The following is a 17,254-nucleotide window of genomic DNA, read 5'->3' as shown; positions in this document are numbered from 1 at the left end:
TTCATCTAACATGTCCAAGCAGGAATGCATGATTCAATATATTTTGATGTGCAACCTAATCAAATTGTATTGGTCACATACACATATTTAGCAGATGTTATTGCGGGTGTAGCGAAATACTTGTGATTGTCATGAATTCTGGGATTACAATATGGATACTGTTGTTATATTTGACTGTCAAAATAGGGCTTCAGAATATTTGGTTATTTTTTTGTTCAATAGAGATGAATTTGCCTACATCTACAACATAAAGTTGGGGATAATTCAACACCTGAGGAAGTGAAAACACATTAGATCACAAACTCATGAATAAATATAACCACTGCTAGTATCCATGTATTAATCCAACAGTAAATGTAATAACCTACAGTGCATTCGGAAAGTATTCAGACCCCTTGACCTTTTTCCACATTTTGCTGCGTTACAGCATTATTCTAAAATTGATTAAATAGTCCCCCCCCCCCCTCAATCTACACACACAATACCCCATAATGACAAAGCAAAAACAGGTTGTTAGAAATGTTATCAAATGTATTAAAAACGAAAAAATGAAATATCACCTTTACATAAGTATTCAGACCCTTTACTCAGTACTTTGTTGAAGCCCCTTTGGCAGCGATTACAGCCTCAAGTCTTCTTGGGTATGACTCTACAAGCTTGGCACACCTGTATTTGGGGAGTTTCTCCCATTCTTCTCTGCAGATCCTCTCAAGCTCTGTCAGGTTGGATGGGGAGCGTCGCTGCACAGCTATTGTCAGGTCTCTCCAGAGATGTTCGATCGGGTTCAAGTCCCAGCTCTGGCTGGGCCACTCAAGGACATCAGAGACTTGTCCCGATGCCACTCCTGCGTTGTCTTGGCTGTGTGTTTAGGGTCATTGTCCTGTTGGAAGGTGAACCTTCGCCCCAGTCTGAGGTCCTGAGAAGGTTTTCATCAAGGATCTCTCTGTACTTTTCTCCGTTCATCTTTCCCTCAATCCTGACTAGTCTCCCAGTCCCTGCCGCTGAAAAACATCCCCACAGCATGATGCTGACACCATGCTTCACCGTAGGGATGGTGCCAGGTTTCCTCCAGACGTGACGCTTGGCATTCAGGCCATAGACTTCAATCTTGGTTTCATCAGACCAGAGAATCTTGTTTCTCATGGTCTGAGAGTCATTTAGGTGTCTTTTGGCAAACTCCAAGCGTGCTGTCAGGTGCATTTTACTGAGGAGCGGCTTCTGTCTAACCACTCTACTATAAAGGCCTGATTGGTGGAGTGCTACAGAGATGGTTGTCCTGTACTTCTGGAAGGCTCTCCCATGTCCACAGAGGAACTCCAGAGCTCTGTCAGTGACCATCGGGTTCATGCCTCCCTGACCAAGGCCCTTCTCCACCGATTGCTCAGTTTGGCTGGGCGGCCAGCTCTAGGAAGAGTCTTTGTGGTTCCTAACTTCTTCCATTTAAGAATGATGGAAGCCACTGTGTTATTGGTGACCTTCAATGCTGCAAAAATGTTTTGGTACTCTTCCCCAGATCTGTGCCTCGACACAATCCTGTCTCGGAGCTCTACCGACAATTCCTTTGACCTCATGGCTTGGTTTTTGCTCTGACATGTACTCTCAACTGTGGGACCTTATATAGACAGGTGTGTGCCTTTCCAAATCATGTCCAATCAATTGAATTTACCACAGGTGGACTCCAATCAAGTTGTAGAAACATCAAGGATGATCAACGGAAACAGAATGCACCTGAGCTCAATTTTGAGTCTCATAGCAAAGGGTCTGAATACTTATGTAAACAATGTTTTTTAGTTTTTTTATACATTTGCAAAAATTTCTAAAAAACAGTTTTTGCTTTGTCATTATGGGGTATTGTGTGTAGAGTCATGAGGGAAAAAACTATTTCATCAATTTTAGAATAAGGCTGTAAAGTAACAAAATGTGGAAAAGTCTGAATACTTTCTGAATGCACTGTACATGCCCGCGCAACGACCGATGTGTATTTCGTGCACCGCTCCGTATCGCAAAGCCATATCAAAAAGCTTTTGTAAAATAGTTGCTCCTGAGCTCAATATTGAGAAATAAAAAGTATGCCTACAGAACGCTGAGACCCTCCTCTCTTCGACAGGGACAACAGTAGTTACTTCTAATGCTGTGTTTATACCGCAACTGCATTTTGAAAGGTTATACAATCAGAACAAATCGTTTTCTCCCAGAGAGGAGAGCCGTTTGCTCATCACATCAGCAGGCCCCAGCGAAACAGGCACAGGGGAAGAGGTTTCCATTACAGGAATCATGAGGATAATGCTCTTTACAGTTTGACCAAATCATGGTTTTAGCTGCCACAAAAAATAGGAAGGTTTGGTGCAGCTCGCACCGATGCGACCATGTTTTTTTTTTTTGCACAGCCTAGACAAAATGGTCGCAAAATGCGACTAAAAGGACGCAGTCTGGAGCCCTGAAACTCATTCATATCACACTTCTACCAGGAATAACCTGATTAATTCCCAGGTTTGCTGGTCAGTTGTTTTAACTCAAAACCTAACCTACACATATACATATATATTAGCTACACATGCAACGGTACAGGCAAGACTACACATAAAATATTTTATACATCTGGATCCAGATCCATTTGGTGAAAGTAAAGTATAACAGTAATGTGATTAAAAAGGTATGGTCATCTGATTAACTGGCTAGGTTTGCACTACTTTTTCATCTATGAAGAAAAACTAAACATTCACTGTACTTGGTACATGTTATCTATGCATGCGGAGCATATATTTCAGTCAGTTATCTTGGGCATTATTATGCAACATGGGTCTTACGGAAATATGGGGTGCGTTTGGATTCCGAATGTGCGTCCATGAGGCCTTGTTGCCGTTGCTGACCCAGAAGATTCAGTTTGACAGGCTTTACATAAAAGGACCATTGGAATTGTTTAATAAACTAAACAAGTATGAGTCCATCTTTACTTGCCTCCTCTCACCAAGGTTGCAAATGTGTAGCCTTTGCCAAAGGACTTTGCCAATTACATTTTGCAGTTCAAAAGAAGTTCTGAAAATTCCCTTATCGACTAAACAAGTTTTCATGCATAATATGTCACTATGTCGTTGCTACAGATACTTCGTAGAATAAAGTAGGTAGTGATATCCTTAAAATGCTACTTCATTCTTGCTTTACGTTATAAAGTGAGATCAGAGTGAGCAAGGATGGTCAGATTTAATCAAAAGCTATCCTTTTCTCCATCCTTGCTTACCTTGAACCCTGGGAGGTTCTAGTTCAAGGTAATCATAAGGACAGATAAACAGGAGGCTCTTCTGGTAGTCCCAACAGCACCCCTGATTTCTGATGCACCCCTGGATTCTGTTGCACCCCTGGATTCTGTGTCCATGGACTTGTTTTTTCATGGTCCATGTTTTGTTTGCCTGAACTATGCCTCCTGCACATTGTCTTTAATGTGTTATGTACATAGTTTTTTACATCTTTCCATGTCCTGCCTTGTAGAGCTGGTTCAGCTGCAAGACATGCGTCACATTCCCTTTTACCTGGAATCTTCATCAGTTTAGTGAAGTCTCCTAGTTGCCGCCTCACCGCAGCCTGAGCCTCATTACTCCATGTCTTCTGTTTCCTTGGTGTTGCCACAGGACCTGCCTCAAGTCCCTCCTCTTGACCCTGTTTAGGTACTGTCATTGTTTCACCAACCCAGTCCTTAGCACTCTTAGCCTCTATGGTTTCTTTTTCTTTCTTTGCCGCTCCTTTCTTTGTCTGTTTTGTGGGGTCCACTCTTGTAAGGCCCTTCTTCCGTTTTATAGATTTTACTGTGTTGTGCACATAGTTTTTGATGTCCCTCCATGTCCTGTCTCGTAGAGCTGGTTCATTGTGCAGGCATACTTCACAGTCCCGTTTACCTGGAACCTCCATCAATGAGATAAAGTGTCCCATCTGACGGTTCACCGCAGCCTTAGCTGCATCACTCCACGGCCTCTGTTTCCACACTGTGCCCACCTTACCCATCCCCACAGAACCTGTCCCCGAAGGAACAGTCCCCAAAAGAACTGCACCCACAGGCACTGCCCCGACAGGAAATGTCTGTGATGGAAGTGTCTGGGCAGGAAGTGTCTGCGCATGAAGTGTTGGCGTAATAACTGTACGTGCTGGAAGTGTTTGAGCAGGAAGTGTCTGTGCAGGATATGTCCCCTCAGGATATGTCCTCGCAGGATTCGTACCTGAAGAATATGATCTTGCAGGAGATGAGAGGTCATAAGGACTTGTAGGATATGCATTTGCGTGTTGTGTCCCTCCAGTACATGACCTTGCATCATGCGTCTCTGCTAGGTATGTCCCTAAAGCATACGAACCTACTGGATAGGTCCCTGCAGGATGTGTCACAGTAGGATATGCCCTCGCAGAATCTGTCTCCGCAGAACATGACCTCGGAGAATGCGATCCCGAAGGATATGACTTTTCAGGATATGTCCCAGCATGATATGACCTTGAAGGCTGTGCCCCTACAGTATATGACTTCACTGAATATGTCCCTGTAGGATATGATGACCCAGTGGGATATGTGCCAGTAGGATATGTACTTGCAGAATCTGTCCCTGCTGGATATGTCCCTATGAAATTAATAAATACAGAAGAAAAGGATTAATCAACGTTCCATTTTTATACAGTTGAAGTCGGAAGTTTACATACACTTAGGTTGGAGTCATTAAAACTCGTTTTTCAACCACTCCACAAATTTCTTGTTAACAAACTATAGTTTTGACAAGTCGGTTAGGACATCTACTTTGTGCATGACAAGTAATTTTTCCAACAATTGTTTACAGTTCACTTATAATTCACTGTATCACAATTCCAGTGAGTCAGAAGTTTACATACACTAAGTTGACTGTGCCTTTAAACAGCTTGGAAACTTCCAGAAAATTATGACATGGCTTTAGAAGCTTCTGATAGGCTAATTTACATAATATGAGTCAATTGGAGGTGTACCTGTGGATGTATTTCAAGGCCTACCATCAAACTCAGTGCCTCTTTGCTTGACATCATGGGAAAAGGAAAAAAAAATCAGCCAAGACCTCAGAAAAAAAATTGTAGACCTCCACAAGTCTGGTTCACGTTCATCTGTACAAACAATAGTACACAAGTATAAACACCATGGGACCACGCAGCCGTCATACCGCTCAGGAAGGAGACACGTTCTGTCTCCTAGAGATTAACGTACTTTGGTGCGAAAAGTGCAACTCAATCCCAGAACAACAGCAAAGGACCTTGTGAAGATGCTGGAGGAAACAGGTACAAAAGTATTTATATCCACAGTAAAACGAGTCCTATATCGACATAACCTGAAAGGACGCTCAGCAAGAAAGAAGCCACTGCTCCAAAACCGCCATAAAAAATCCAGACTACAGTTTGCAACTGCACATTGGGACAAATATCGTACTTTTTGGAGAAATGTCCTCTGGTCTGATGAAACAAAAATAGAACTGTTTGGCCATAATGACCATCGTTATGTTTGGAGGAAAAGCGGGGTGGCTTGCAAGCCAAAGAACACCATCCCAACCATGAAGCACTGGGGTGCAGGCATCATGCTGTGGGGGTGCTTTGCTGCAGGAGGGACTGGTGCACTTCACAAAATAGATGGCATCATGAGGAAGGAAAATTATGTGGATATATTGAAGCAACATCTCAAGACATCAGTCAGGAAGTTAAAGCTTGGTCGCAAATGGGTCTTCCAAATGGACAATGACCCCAAGCATACTTCCAAAGTTGTGGCAAAATGGCTTAAGGACAACAAAGTCAAGGTATTGGAGTGGCCATCACAAAGCCCTGACCTCAATCCTATAGAACATTTGTGGACAGAACTGAAAAAGCGTATGCGAGCAAGGAGGCCTACAAACCTGACACAGTTATACCAGCTCTGTCAGGAGGAATGGGCAAAAGTTCACCCAACTTATTGTGGGAAGCTTGTGGAAGGCTACCCGAAACGTTTGACCCAAGTTAAACAATTTAAAGGCATTGCTACCAAAAACTAATTTAATGCATGTAAACTTCTGACCCACTGGGAATGTGATGAAATAAATAAAAGCTGAAATAAATAATTCTCTCTACTGTTATTCTGACATTTCACATTCTTAAAATAAAGTGGTGATCCTAACAGACCTAAGACATGGAATTTTTACTAGGATTAAATATTAGGAATTGTGAAAAACTGAGTTTAAATGTATTTGGCTAAGGTGTATGTAAACTTCCGACTTTAACTGTATATTGTTTAGAGGAACAGAGCAAATACTATAGGGTAATAAGTTGCAAGCTTATCAGAAATGTAGATCTAGTTAACATGTAAACGGCACAAAACAAATTAAACTGGGATTTATCCACCCAATATTTATAATTTAACCCTTGAAACAAAATGAAAATGTTGTCCAATACCCTGTAAAGTAACTGATACTCACCACATGTAGGGGAAACAACCCTTTCCTCAGATGGCCCTGGAATCACAACTGGAACCTGATCCATTGCAAGCAGCAATTTGCTGATTTCTGCTAGATGTGCTGCATTTTCAGAGAGTCTGTAGTACTCTTTGTGGACCTGGGTGTCATGTCCCAATAATTTTGCCACTTGATCCAATTCACTTTCATTTAAGTTCAGTACTTGGCAATGGATAGCAACCTCTTTCCTTACTGTCGCATGGATCAGACTTTCAGGATTCTTTGCATCACACGCACGTGCAAATTTCCTCAGACAGTCAGACCCTCTGACGTAGCTTGCCGCGTCCAGGCTCCGTGCGAAGACATAAGGGTTGTCCTTTGACACACCAACTTTGTCTCTGTTTGCAATAAGGATCTCAAGAGATGAGATCATCCTCTCTGTTAGTAGGACCGGCATGTTTCTACCATTTTTGCCTTTTATTTCCACCCTGGTTAGTTTGTCGTCACCAAGCTCCTGCTCCAGCCTTGAGAGGCTATTGAAAATGTCTGCACTAGCTGGAGCTTTCTTTCTGTTTGTGTATGTTTCCAACAGCATTTTCGCAACCTCTCCTGTCCTTTTTCTGTTGAAGAGAGCTATTTCTGCAAGAAGAGTTTCATTGAGCTTTTTCCAGACAGCGTTGGTGGGGCTCTCAAGCAATTCTTTCTTTGTTGTGTCCTCTGCAACCTTGAGAAACTTCTGAAGTTTGATCAAATCCTCAGTAAGTGAAGACACATCAACTTCACACTGAGGGACAGCGCTCAGGGATAGACCAGAAAAACAGTTATTCCAATTGTTTTCAAGAAGCTCAATGAACCTTTTGGCTTGTTCCTCTGCCTCCCGGTCCTCGGTCATACGACTCTCCCCAAAAGCTATTTCGGTAGCTCTTTTCAAGGAATAGCCAATCTTTAAAGCAAGAGATGGGGTCTTGTACCTGTCAGAGGCAGGATCATGACCACTCATTTTCCTGGCAGCATGAACGGCCAATTTGAATTTGGATGGTACACATACTTCATGCAGGTATTGGACACCACAGTCCATCTCATTTACAGTAAGTACAAATCTAGCCAATTCCCTCATTTTTGATCCAATGTATGTAAACTGTGACTTGGCATGGTCATGCTTTGCAGATAGCGCATTGCCATATTTACATATCAGGGGATCATTTTTGATGTGGCATTGAACGTCATCTTGATTCATATTGTGTATTATTTCTTCACATCCTCCAGTAGAATAGACCGGCAATGGAAGAAGTCGAGAGGACGCAGCCTGGACCCGCACCCTTTTTCCTCCCCTCTTTTCATCTTGTCCTTTTCTGGCTTTACATGAGCCCTCATGTTTCCATAAATCTATTTTGTTGAAAAAAGCTAAGCAGTGTTGGCAGGGCAGGTAGTCACGCACAGAAACACCATTGTAAGACGGTCTTTTCTTTGTCACAATTTCTCCATCTCCACTTTGAAGAACTTCCAAGTTATGTAGATAGTTGCCTTTGTTACGGAGTTGGTCAAGCAAGAGAGACCTGATTTTGGAGAGTTTGGGGAAGCTGATAGCATGAGCGACAGCTGCTTCTTCTGCATGCATCCTTTCTAAATGTCTTGCAATTTTATGGTGTGGTTCATTGCAATACAGGCAGAAGTACTTTTTGTCCCATTTTCTTTTACCATCATCTGTCGTACTACATGTGCTGACTGTCATTTTTGAGCTAGAACGTAAGTTTGACCTTGTACCTTTCCGTGGCACAAATTTTTTGCGGCGAGGTTTTTTAGCTTGTGACATTTGAGGGGACTGCTCAGATTCATTATTATCGCAGGGGAGTTCTGCTTTAGATGGAAGAGGATCTGACCCACTTTGGACGTTTGAATCCAGTCTTTGTCCTTCTACCTTATCACCTGAACTGTTCTCGTCATCACTTGAACTGCTCTCTTCAGCACAATTCTTTATGTCATACAAAGCTCTCTCCATGTCACATAAAGTCTTCTCCACATCACATGAAGTCTTCTCTTCATCGTGTGAAGGATTCTCTTCCTTGTGTAAATTATTTTCTTTGTATAGAGGACTCCCCTCGCGGTGAGGGTTCCCTTTGCGGTGAGGGTTATCTGCTGTGCATAAAGGCCTCTCTTCATTACTTAATGTCTTCTCTTCATCACATAAAGTCTTCTTTTCCTCATTTAAATGCTTATCTTTGCCACTTATACTCTTCTGTTCAACAGTGCATGCCTGTAAAAGAACAAGTAAACGTAAGATTCATAAGACCTTATGAAAGGTTAATCTCATGATGCATTTGGTTTAAAATGTATGAAAAGTGGGACGTAAAAGCACAAGTAGCTTGAAAGCTGTTGCGAGTTAGTATTTCACTTGTGGCAAAGAGAAATTAGGTTAACTATACTATCATACTAGACATCTGGGGTCCCCTGACCCATTTCATATGCAGAGAAATCTAAATGGTGAAAACCACATAGTATAGCTAATTGAAAACACGTGCGGTACACATTGTGAGTCATTCAAATGATCGCCTAAGAGCACCTCAACAATGCTCTCAAACTTCAATCACAGTCAAGCGAGAATCAATGCAATGATTACACAGCACCAAACCGTGTGTAGACTTTGAATACTTCCATAATAAAAACCACATGTGACTCATTCAAGGAATAGTTTATGGATTTATTGTATTAAGCAGCGAACTACAGCGTTTTCACATTGTAAATATGTCGGACGAGGAATTAATATTGTGATGTTGGATGAGATGCTGCATGGAGACCAGGAAGGTACAGAAAAGAAAACGCCATGCAACTAGGCCTACATTTTGCCAGTGACTGTGTTTCTAATCCTCCATATATATATATATATATATATATATATATTCAGTATTTATATTCAGTATTTTGTGACATGCATGCAATAATGAGTGTTTGGTGGGTGATTTAGGAGTGTTTTCACAAATTAGACCGGAATAAGATCCTAGAGCGTTTGGAAGCCTATGAAGATGCAAAACAAACATTTTACATTTACATTTTAGTCATTTAGCAGACGCTCTTATCCAGAGCGACTTACAGTTAGTGAATACTTATTTTTATTTTTATACTGGCCCCCCATGGGAATCGAACCCACAACCCTGGCGTTGCAAACGCCATGCTCTATCAACTGAGCTACATCCCTGCCGGCCATTCCCTCCCCTACCCTGGACGACGCTGGGCCAATTGTGCGCCGCCCATGAGTCTCCCGGTCGCGGCCGGCTGCGACAGAGCCTGGATTCGAACCAGGATCTCTAGTGGCACAGTTAGCACTGCGATGCAGTGCCTTAGACCACTGCGCCACTCAGGAGTTAACCCTGGTCCAACTTAATTCTGGTACTTGCCCAACAGGTACCAGTTGCAGCAGTAAGTTTGAGAAATATAATTCTTTCCATTCTCTTAAAAGCAGCAGGGTACTACATTTATATGAAAGCGTCCTTAAAAACACTGATTGGACCGTAATAATACTATTGAGTCCTTATAATTGCACATCAAGTAAAGAAGCCTATATTTAACAACCCAAACAAAAGCATACTGTCACACTGGGCAAGTAATAGTAGCCTACGTAATTTGTAAATACATATTTGGTTAAGTGACGGAATACATGCTTATGGCAGTAGTTTGTTAAACGGTACATGTTAAACAGTGGTACATGTTAAACGGTCAAGAAAGGCTTTTCCACGGAATACATGCTTATGGCAGTAGTTTGTTAAACGGTACATGTTAAACAGTGGTACATGTTAAACGGTCAAGAAAGGCTTTTCCACGGAATACATGCTTATGGCAGCAGTTTGTTAAAACGGTGAACAAAGGCTTTGTTCGATTAATATCTAATTCTTATTGTACACAAAGAAAACGGTATGGCAAAAGCTGAAATGTGTTACCAGTATTGTAATGATTGACTCAAAGTAAGGTTTTTCCTTTTAGCTTTGGGCTATTCGTTGTTGTTGATAATGAAGATGAGTGAAATGTCAGTACTGCTATGACCGAAAGTCAGCAGCATTTTTACATGCTCTGCGGTGGTACAAGAATACTTTTCTGAAGGCATTACTGTACCTGAGGCAAAGGTTGTATCTTATAGCTTCTTGTGAACTTTAACCTACTGCTCATCATGTCCTTGGTCTGTAAATGAGAAGAACATATCCGTCTTAGATCACTCTAGCAGTCTCCATAGTAATGTATGAAAATTATCTGCCAACTATGCACAACAAAAAACATTAATTTCAATGTAAAGCTTGGACTTATTAATTCCAAGCATCAAGTTGGCACAACAGTTTATGAAGTATGATGATAGCCAATTATTTAATTCTTTTAAGCAATGCAATAAACATTAATTTCACAAACTGCATTTTCCTATTCAAGCTTCACTCATCTTTACAAAACCATATGTAGCTCCATTAGGCTAAATTAAAATAACTGAGTAGTTGAAGGGCATAATCTGCTTACCTCTGTTGGCTCACTGGTCCTCAATGGATGCAGTCAGCAGGTATTGCAGTCGGATTCTCTCCTCGCAATCGATGTCCTGCTATTCAACCTCTGCATGCCATTACTGGCTCTCACGTTTTGTGCTATGTTTAAACTGCATTATAACTCGATCAGAGTGGCTAAGTTGATCAAGTTGTGTCTATGTTTGAACCAGACTGGCAAAATGAAAAATCTTTCTACACTTACACACAAATGTAATTAAAGCAGCAATCTGTAACTTTCATTTCCAGTCATTGGTACTTCCCCTGCTATCATTTCTGGAATAAAAGTTACATATTATGGCTTTAATTGAGTAAAGCATTATGGCACTTGGCCATTTCAAAAGCAGATCTGTCGTTGCCCAAGTTGGTTAATGTATGTATTCGTTGGAAAGAGTACTGTGATGTTGGTCCCAAAATTGTCCTCATTTGAATGAACTCACAAGTATGACCACACACATAGGCTACTCTAACAAAAGGTAAACATCTTTATTTGACTAGTTGTGACTAGTTAGTGCTGAATAAATAGGTGGAACAGCTGGGGCTCCCCAAAGACAGGAGGGAAGTGGGGAGGAGAATAATGGTAATAGGTACTCTGGGATTGGGCTAAAAATATTATTTAGAACACGGAACGTACCTCCTGGTCTAGATTGTAGTCCTCTTTGGAATTGAGTGCAAGTTTCACAGACATGTAATCCCCGCTTTTCACTGCATCCCGCAGCTCACCTGAGGGACACACAGATTCACATCAGTAGTTGTCTACATCTACCTACATAGTGTGTGGAAGCGAGAGGTTCATGTACAGCCGATGTTGAGAGACATCTGGGAAAACATGAGAGACAGAGGGTAGACAACATACAGTTGCTATTAAATTACTAGAGGGGTTATGTCATAAACCCTCAAAGCTCCAGAATGGGGTGAAAATGGCAGCTATATTGGTTATAAATAGTTTATATGGGTTTTATTTTTAAAAAATCTGTATAAATAGCATCTAAAATATATGTAAACAGACCATACATTTCTCAATGCTATCATATAGTACAATATCAGTACCGTACTTGTTGCTTTTACAACTTGTCTAAGTCCTATAAACTGATTTCAGTCAGTGTATGGCTGTGGATTGACTGCATTGTTTGAATGGAATGTTGACATATTGGCAGTTAATTTGACAAATTAATGTAATCATTCCTCTAGAACTGGTCTGCTAGCTAGCTTTTATCACAGCACTGGCAAACCATGGTTGACCAACTCCCTGACCAAAATGGCTGACCTTTATACCACCATATGAAGGTTTATGTCCATTCTAGTATTCTTATTTTATGGTAGACACTTACCGGGAGATAGCGGTGGAGCAGAGAGAATCTCATCCTCTCCGTTCAAATGTTTCTGAAAGTCCTCCAGTGTCATCCAGTCCAAGTTGAGGTCCATTCCAAGGTTAAGAGAGGCTTGTCCTTTGTCTGTCAGTCACAAACCACATCCAATAGTACATTAGTATTATTTCACATGGCCATTTGGAGGGGCTCTGTCCAGAAACAGCCCCTACCCCTAGAGTAAATCTGAAAGGATTGGATAGGTGTAGCGGTCATGAAATGTTGTCAGCCGGTGATTGTCATGCAAATAACTGCCTGTCTGTAATTGACCATCATTAACATAAACACGTTTAGCATCTCCTGGTTTCTATGCATATCCTACAAGCCACTGATGCAGACAGTTGGAACATCTACATTTTAAAAAGTCTAATAAATCAATTTAATATTGCCTACACCATCACAACAAATCTATTATTTATTTTAGTCCGGTCTAAAGAAACATAAGAAAATGTAGCCTATTTAAGAAGAACAGAATAGCATATTCTGAGTTATCCTTATGTTAGGCCCTGATCTGGCTATGCCATATGGCTATGGGCTACACTAGCTCATTTAGCAGAAAAGATTTGCTTAGAATTCCAGGGCATTCTTTTATATATTATTTTATAGTATGAAGAATAGAATTGAACATAGCTGAATAAAATAGAAAGGACATTTTTTCCAAACGATTTCCGAGGGAGTGCGAAAAAAAACAGTAGCCTGCACTCGAATAGCGAATGGAGGTTACGTGCAGTTATGTGTTTAATATGCAAGAATAGGCCGCATGTCTATAAGGCTAGGGGAAGCTTTTCCTAAAGTAAATTGCCAAAATTATATAGCCTACTCCTGTCTACACATAAATAAAATAATTCAAAATAGGCTACTAAAGCATGATTTGGCCACAGACGATCATTAGCTTCTTTTTAAAAAATAAGTTGTGGATTGTTTTAAATAGTATTGCCTACAGTCGGACAGAAAGGCAGCGCGCAATTTGGGTAGATTATTGTTGAGTTGTGACTGTCTGTGAAAAGTAGAGGCCAAACCAGGCATATCGCAATATTTCAAAATACAATCGCAGGAAAACATAGTTTGGAAAGCAAATTGTTCTTGCTGTAAAGAGAAGACAATGAAAATACTAATCTGTCTTTTAGTTATCAAAATTCTGATCTTAAATTAGCGGACAACAGTATAGCCTCTCTTATTGGCACCAGCGGAGACCATCTGCAATATCCCCGGTGACTGCGCACTGCGCATATTCACTATTTATCATTGTTGGGTCAGTGCTACTTAAAAGTAGTTATTTTAACAATAACTTCCTCCTCCAGTTTAGATGGACGTCATATTCAATTTGTGACACCCGTTCTCGTAGGCCTATTATATGGACAACTTCGTTTTTATTGATCGGTTTTTCAGTGTCAGCAGAGTAGGCTACCCTATATTTTGTCGTATTAAAAAAAGATTCTGCTACTGTCTCCAGTCATATAAAGTGTAGTAGAATTCCATTAAATGTGTTAATAAAAGGCCACATTTTTCCCATGCAAAAGAAACTTACAGTATCTGATATAGCCTAGGCCTACTTCATGCTATACGTGCTCAGTCATGCATTGAACTGTATTTTTTGTCGAGGCACAGATCTGGGGAAGAGTACCACAAAATGTTGCAGCATTGAAGGTCCCCAAGAACACAGCGGCCTGAAAGCGCTCCAGAGTTTCTCTGTGGAGATGAGAGAACCTTCAAGAAGGACAACCATCTCTGCACCAATCAGGCCTTTATGGTAGTGGTCAGACGGAAGCCACTCTTCAGTAAAAAGGCACATAACAGCCAGCTTGGAGTTTGCCAAAAGGCACCTAAAGGACTCTCAGACCAGGAGAAACAAGATTCTTTGGTCTGATGAAACCAAGACTGAACTATTTGGCCTGAATGCCAAGCGTCACGTCTGGAGGAAACCTGGCACCATCCCTATGGTGAAGCATGGTGGTGGTAGCATCATGCTGTGGGGATGTTCTTCAGCAGCAGGGACTGGGAGACTAGTCAGGATCGAGGGAAAGATGAATGGAGTAAAGTACAGAGAGATTCTTGATGTAAACCTGCTCCAGCGTGCTCAGGACCTCAGACTGAGGCGAAGGTTCACCTTCCAACAGGACAACGACCCTAAGCACACAGCCAACACAACGGAGGACTCTCTGAATGTCCTTGAGCGGCCCAGCCAGAGCCCGTACTTGAACCCGATCGAACATCTCTGGAGAGACCTGAAAGTAGCTGTGCAGCGACGCTCCCCATCCAACCTGACAGAGCTTGAGAGGATCTGCAGAGAAGAATGGGAGAAACTCCCCAAATACAGGTGTGCCAAGCTTGTAGCGTCATACCCAAGAAGACTCGAGGCTGTAATCGCTGCCAAAGGTGCCTAAACAAAGTACTGAGTAAAGGGTCTGAATACTTATGTAAATGTTATATTTCCGTTTTTTATTTGTAATACATTAGCAAACATTTCTACAAACCTGTTTTTGCTTTGTCATTATGGGGTATTGTGTGTAAATTGATGAGTGGAAAAAACAATTGAATCCATTTTAGAATAAGGCTGTAACGTAACAAAATGTGGAAAAGGTCAAGGGGTCTGAATACTTTCCGAATGCACTGTAGGTGTAAGCAATATGATATTTTTGTAACGGATGCATGTCTACACTGAGTGTTTGTATGTGTGTTGACTTTTCCATGTGAGATGGTTCTGTGGTGTACCAGACGGCGTACCAGACTTGTCGCCGCTCTCCAAGGCGTCTTGATTGTCATCGCAGGCGATGAAGAGGCGTGGTTCGCTGTCTTCCCTCCTCCTCCTCCTCCTGTCATCGTCTTGGGTCCTCCTCTCCCAGCGTTGAGCCTCCTCCCTCCGGTCCTCTCCGCCAAACTTTGACTTCTGGGCAGGTTTCTCTTCTGCCTCCGCCTTGTCACTAGTCTCCACAGCAGCGAGGCTCTGACTGGGCCGAAATGCTATTAAAAGGAGAGGAACAAATAATGTTAGAGAAGTGAAAATAAACAAATAAAAAGGTGGAATACGCAACAGGCATCATGTCAGTTAAAACATCTTGAGTGAGTCACTATGTAGTGGCTGCGTCCACTACATTCATAGGTAATTCAATGAAAGCCCTATAGCATGTGTCAAACTCATTCCACGGAGGGCCGAGTGACTGCGGGTTTTCGCTACTTCCTTGCACTTGATTGATGAATAAAGGACACTAATTAGTAAGGAACTCCTCACCTGGTTGTCTAGGTCTTAATTGAAAGGAATAAACTAAAACCAGCAGACACTAGGCCCTCCATGGAATTAATTTGACACCCCTGCCCGATAGTGTAAGCTTAACAATGGAGCCTTGTAACTCCTCTCACCGTCTGTATGTTTGGCCTTGTCTGGCTCTGGTTTCCGAGCAGGTGACTCCTTTGTCGGCTTGGTCCTTTTCTCAACTTTTCCTATGAGCTGAAATTTTTACAGAAATATATTTAAGATTTTACTTGATGCAGCTTAAGATAGACTTTCACCACAACAGAGAGGGCCTTGCCGCTGGCTATATCACCAGCATTGATTTGCTAACCCCGCTACATTTAGTGCAAAGCTGCTTGGTTTACCTTCGGTGGTTTAGTGTTCTCTGCAGGGGTGGGCTGGTGGACCATCTGTTTGCGGGGGACACGGTCCTTGGCCTCGCAGTTCAGCAGAAACTTCTCAAACAGGTTAGTGGAGGCGGCTGGTTCCTTATCCCCGCCCACTTCCTCTTTAGACTCCTCCTCTCGGGCCTTGCTAGTGCTGGCCCCTGCACCAGAGGAGGAAGAGGAGGATGAGGAAGAGGGGATTTTTGGTGGTGCAGGGGTGGCCTCCTGGCTCTTGCCCTTGGCCTTCTTGTGGACGTGGGCCGGGGCGGGGGTGTCGCTGGAGTCCGAGGTTGGTGTGGGCTCATCCCGGCTCTGGGTCTTGAAGGAGGCAAGGCTCTTGAGTTTTGCGAGTCCGCTTGCGGAGAGCGTGGGCGACGTAGTTTCCGGCTTCTTGCCTTTCCTGTCCTGAAGGAAGTCCTTGATGCCCTGCAGCTTCAGTTCTGACTTCCCCTTCTTATTCTTGGGTTTGTCATCAGTGCGAGACTTTTCAGTTGCTGTGGTATCATCCGTCTGGGACTCAGATGGCCCCTCGCTAAGCTCCTCTTCCAGGGGGGCGGTGGCCTCATCTTCAGTGGACTCCAGATCACCCCTTTGATCCTTCTTTGTCTTCTTTTTCTTATTCCCTTCCTCCATGTTCTCTTTTTTCCTATGCTTCCCTCCATCCTTGGCCTTGTCCTTCCTGTGCTTCTTGGAGGGCACGGGGGCTTCTTCCTCTTCATCAGATTCGACAAATCTCTTCTTGGAGTCGGACATCTTGGTACTGCGGCCCGGAGTCGGGGGAGGGGAAAGCTCCTCTTCATCAGACTCTGGTGCCGGACGAGGCCTGAAGTCCTCCTTGCGCTTGTCTTTCTTCTTTTTCCTCTTCTCCTTCGGGGGAGGTGCCTCCTCCTCTTCTTCTTCTTGGGGCTTCTTCTTTTTCTTCTTCTTGACAGGCAGGTCTGTGGGCTTGTCTTTATCACTGTCACTGTCAGAGTCGGCATCAAACACGTCACTCTTCATGGGAAGCTTCTACAGAGAAGAGGGGACATTCACATCAGCCATAGAAAGTGATAATCAGTTACTCATCAAATGTACACTGAACAAAAATATAAACTCAACATGCAACAACTTCAACGATTTTACTGAGTTACAGTTCATATAAGGAAATCAGTCAATTGAAATAAATTCATTAGGCCCTAATCTACGTATTTCACATGACTGGGCAGGGGCGCAGCTATGGGTGGGCCTGGGAGGGCATAGGCCCACCCACTGGGGAGCCAGGCCCAGCCAATCAGAATGAGTTTTTCCCCACAAAAAGGCAGAAATACTCCTCAGTTTCAACAGCTGTCCAGTGAAAAAGCTGGAT

The 17,254-nt window shown here is 42.5% G+C and overlaps 1 protein-coding gene across 5 annotated transcripts in view; it reads right to left on the bottom strand.

Annotated features, from left to right (window-relative positions):
- Positions 1 to 17,254, bottom strand: part of LOC121571704 (M-phase phosphoprotein 8-like) — a 35,601-nt gene that overhangs the window by 10,619 nt on the left and 7,728 nt on the right. For 2 of the 5 annotated variants that reach the window (XM_041883337.2, XM_041883338.2), the window contains exons 3-9: positions 15,889 to 16,917; positions 15,652 to 15,739; positions 15,019 to 15,255; positions 12,259 to 12,381; positions 11,562 to 11,650; positions 6,438 to 8,667; positions 1,894 to 4,598 (exon numbers count right to left, since the gene is read on the bottom strand). In XM_041883337.2, coding sequence (XP_041739271.2) covers positions 3,271 to 4,598; positions 6,438 to 8,667; positions 11,562 to 11,650; positions 12,259 to 12,381; positions 15,019 to 15,255; positions 15,652 to 15,739; positions 15,889 to 16,917 — 5,124 coding nt within the window. In that variant the 3' untranslated portion in view covers positions 1,894 to 3,270. The other 3 variants (XM_041883339.2, XM_041883341.2, XM_041883340.2) reach the window with 3 other exon arrangements.

Source organism: Coregonus clupeaformis, chromosome 29, assembly GCF_020615455.1.
Source record: "Coregonus clupeaformis isolate EN_2021a chromosome 29, ASM2061545v1, whole genome shotgun sequence".
NCBI classification, from domain to species: Eukaryota; Metazoa; Chordata; class Actinopteri; order Salmoniformes; family Salmonidae; genus Coregonus; species Coregonus clupeaformis.
Note: the sequence above shows the minus strand (reverse complement) of the source record. Positions and strands in the feature narration are given on the sequence as shown.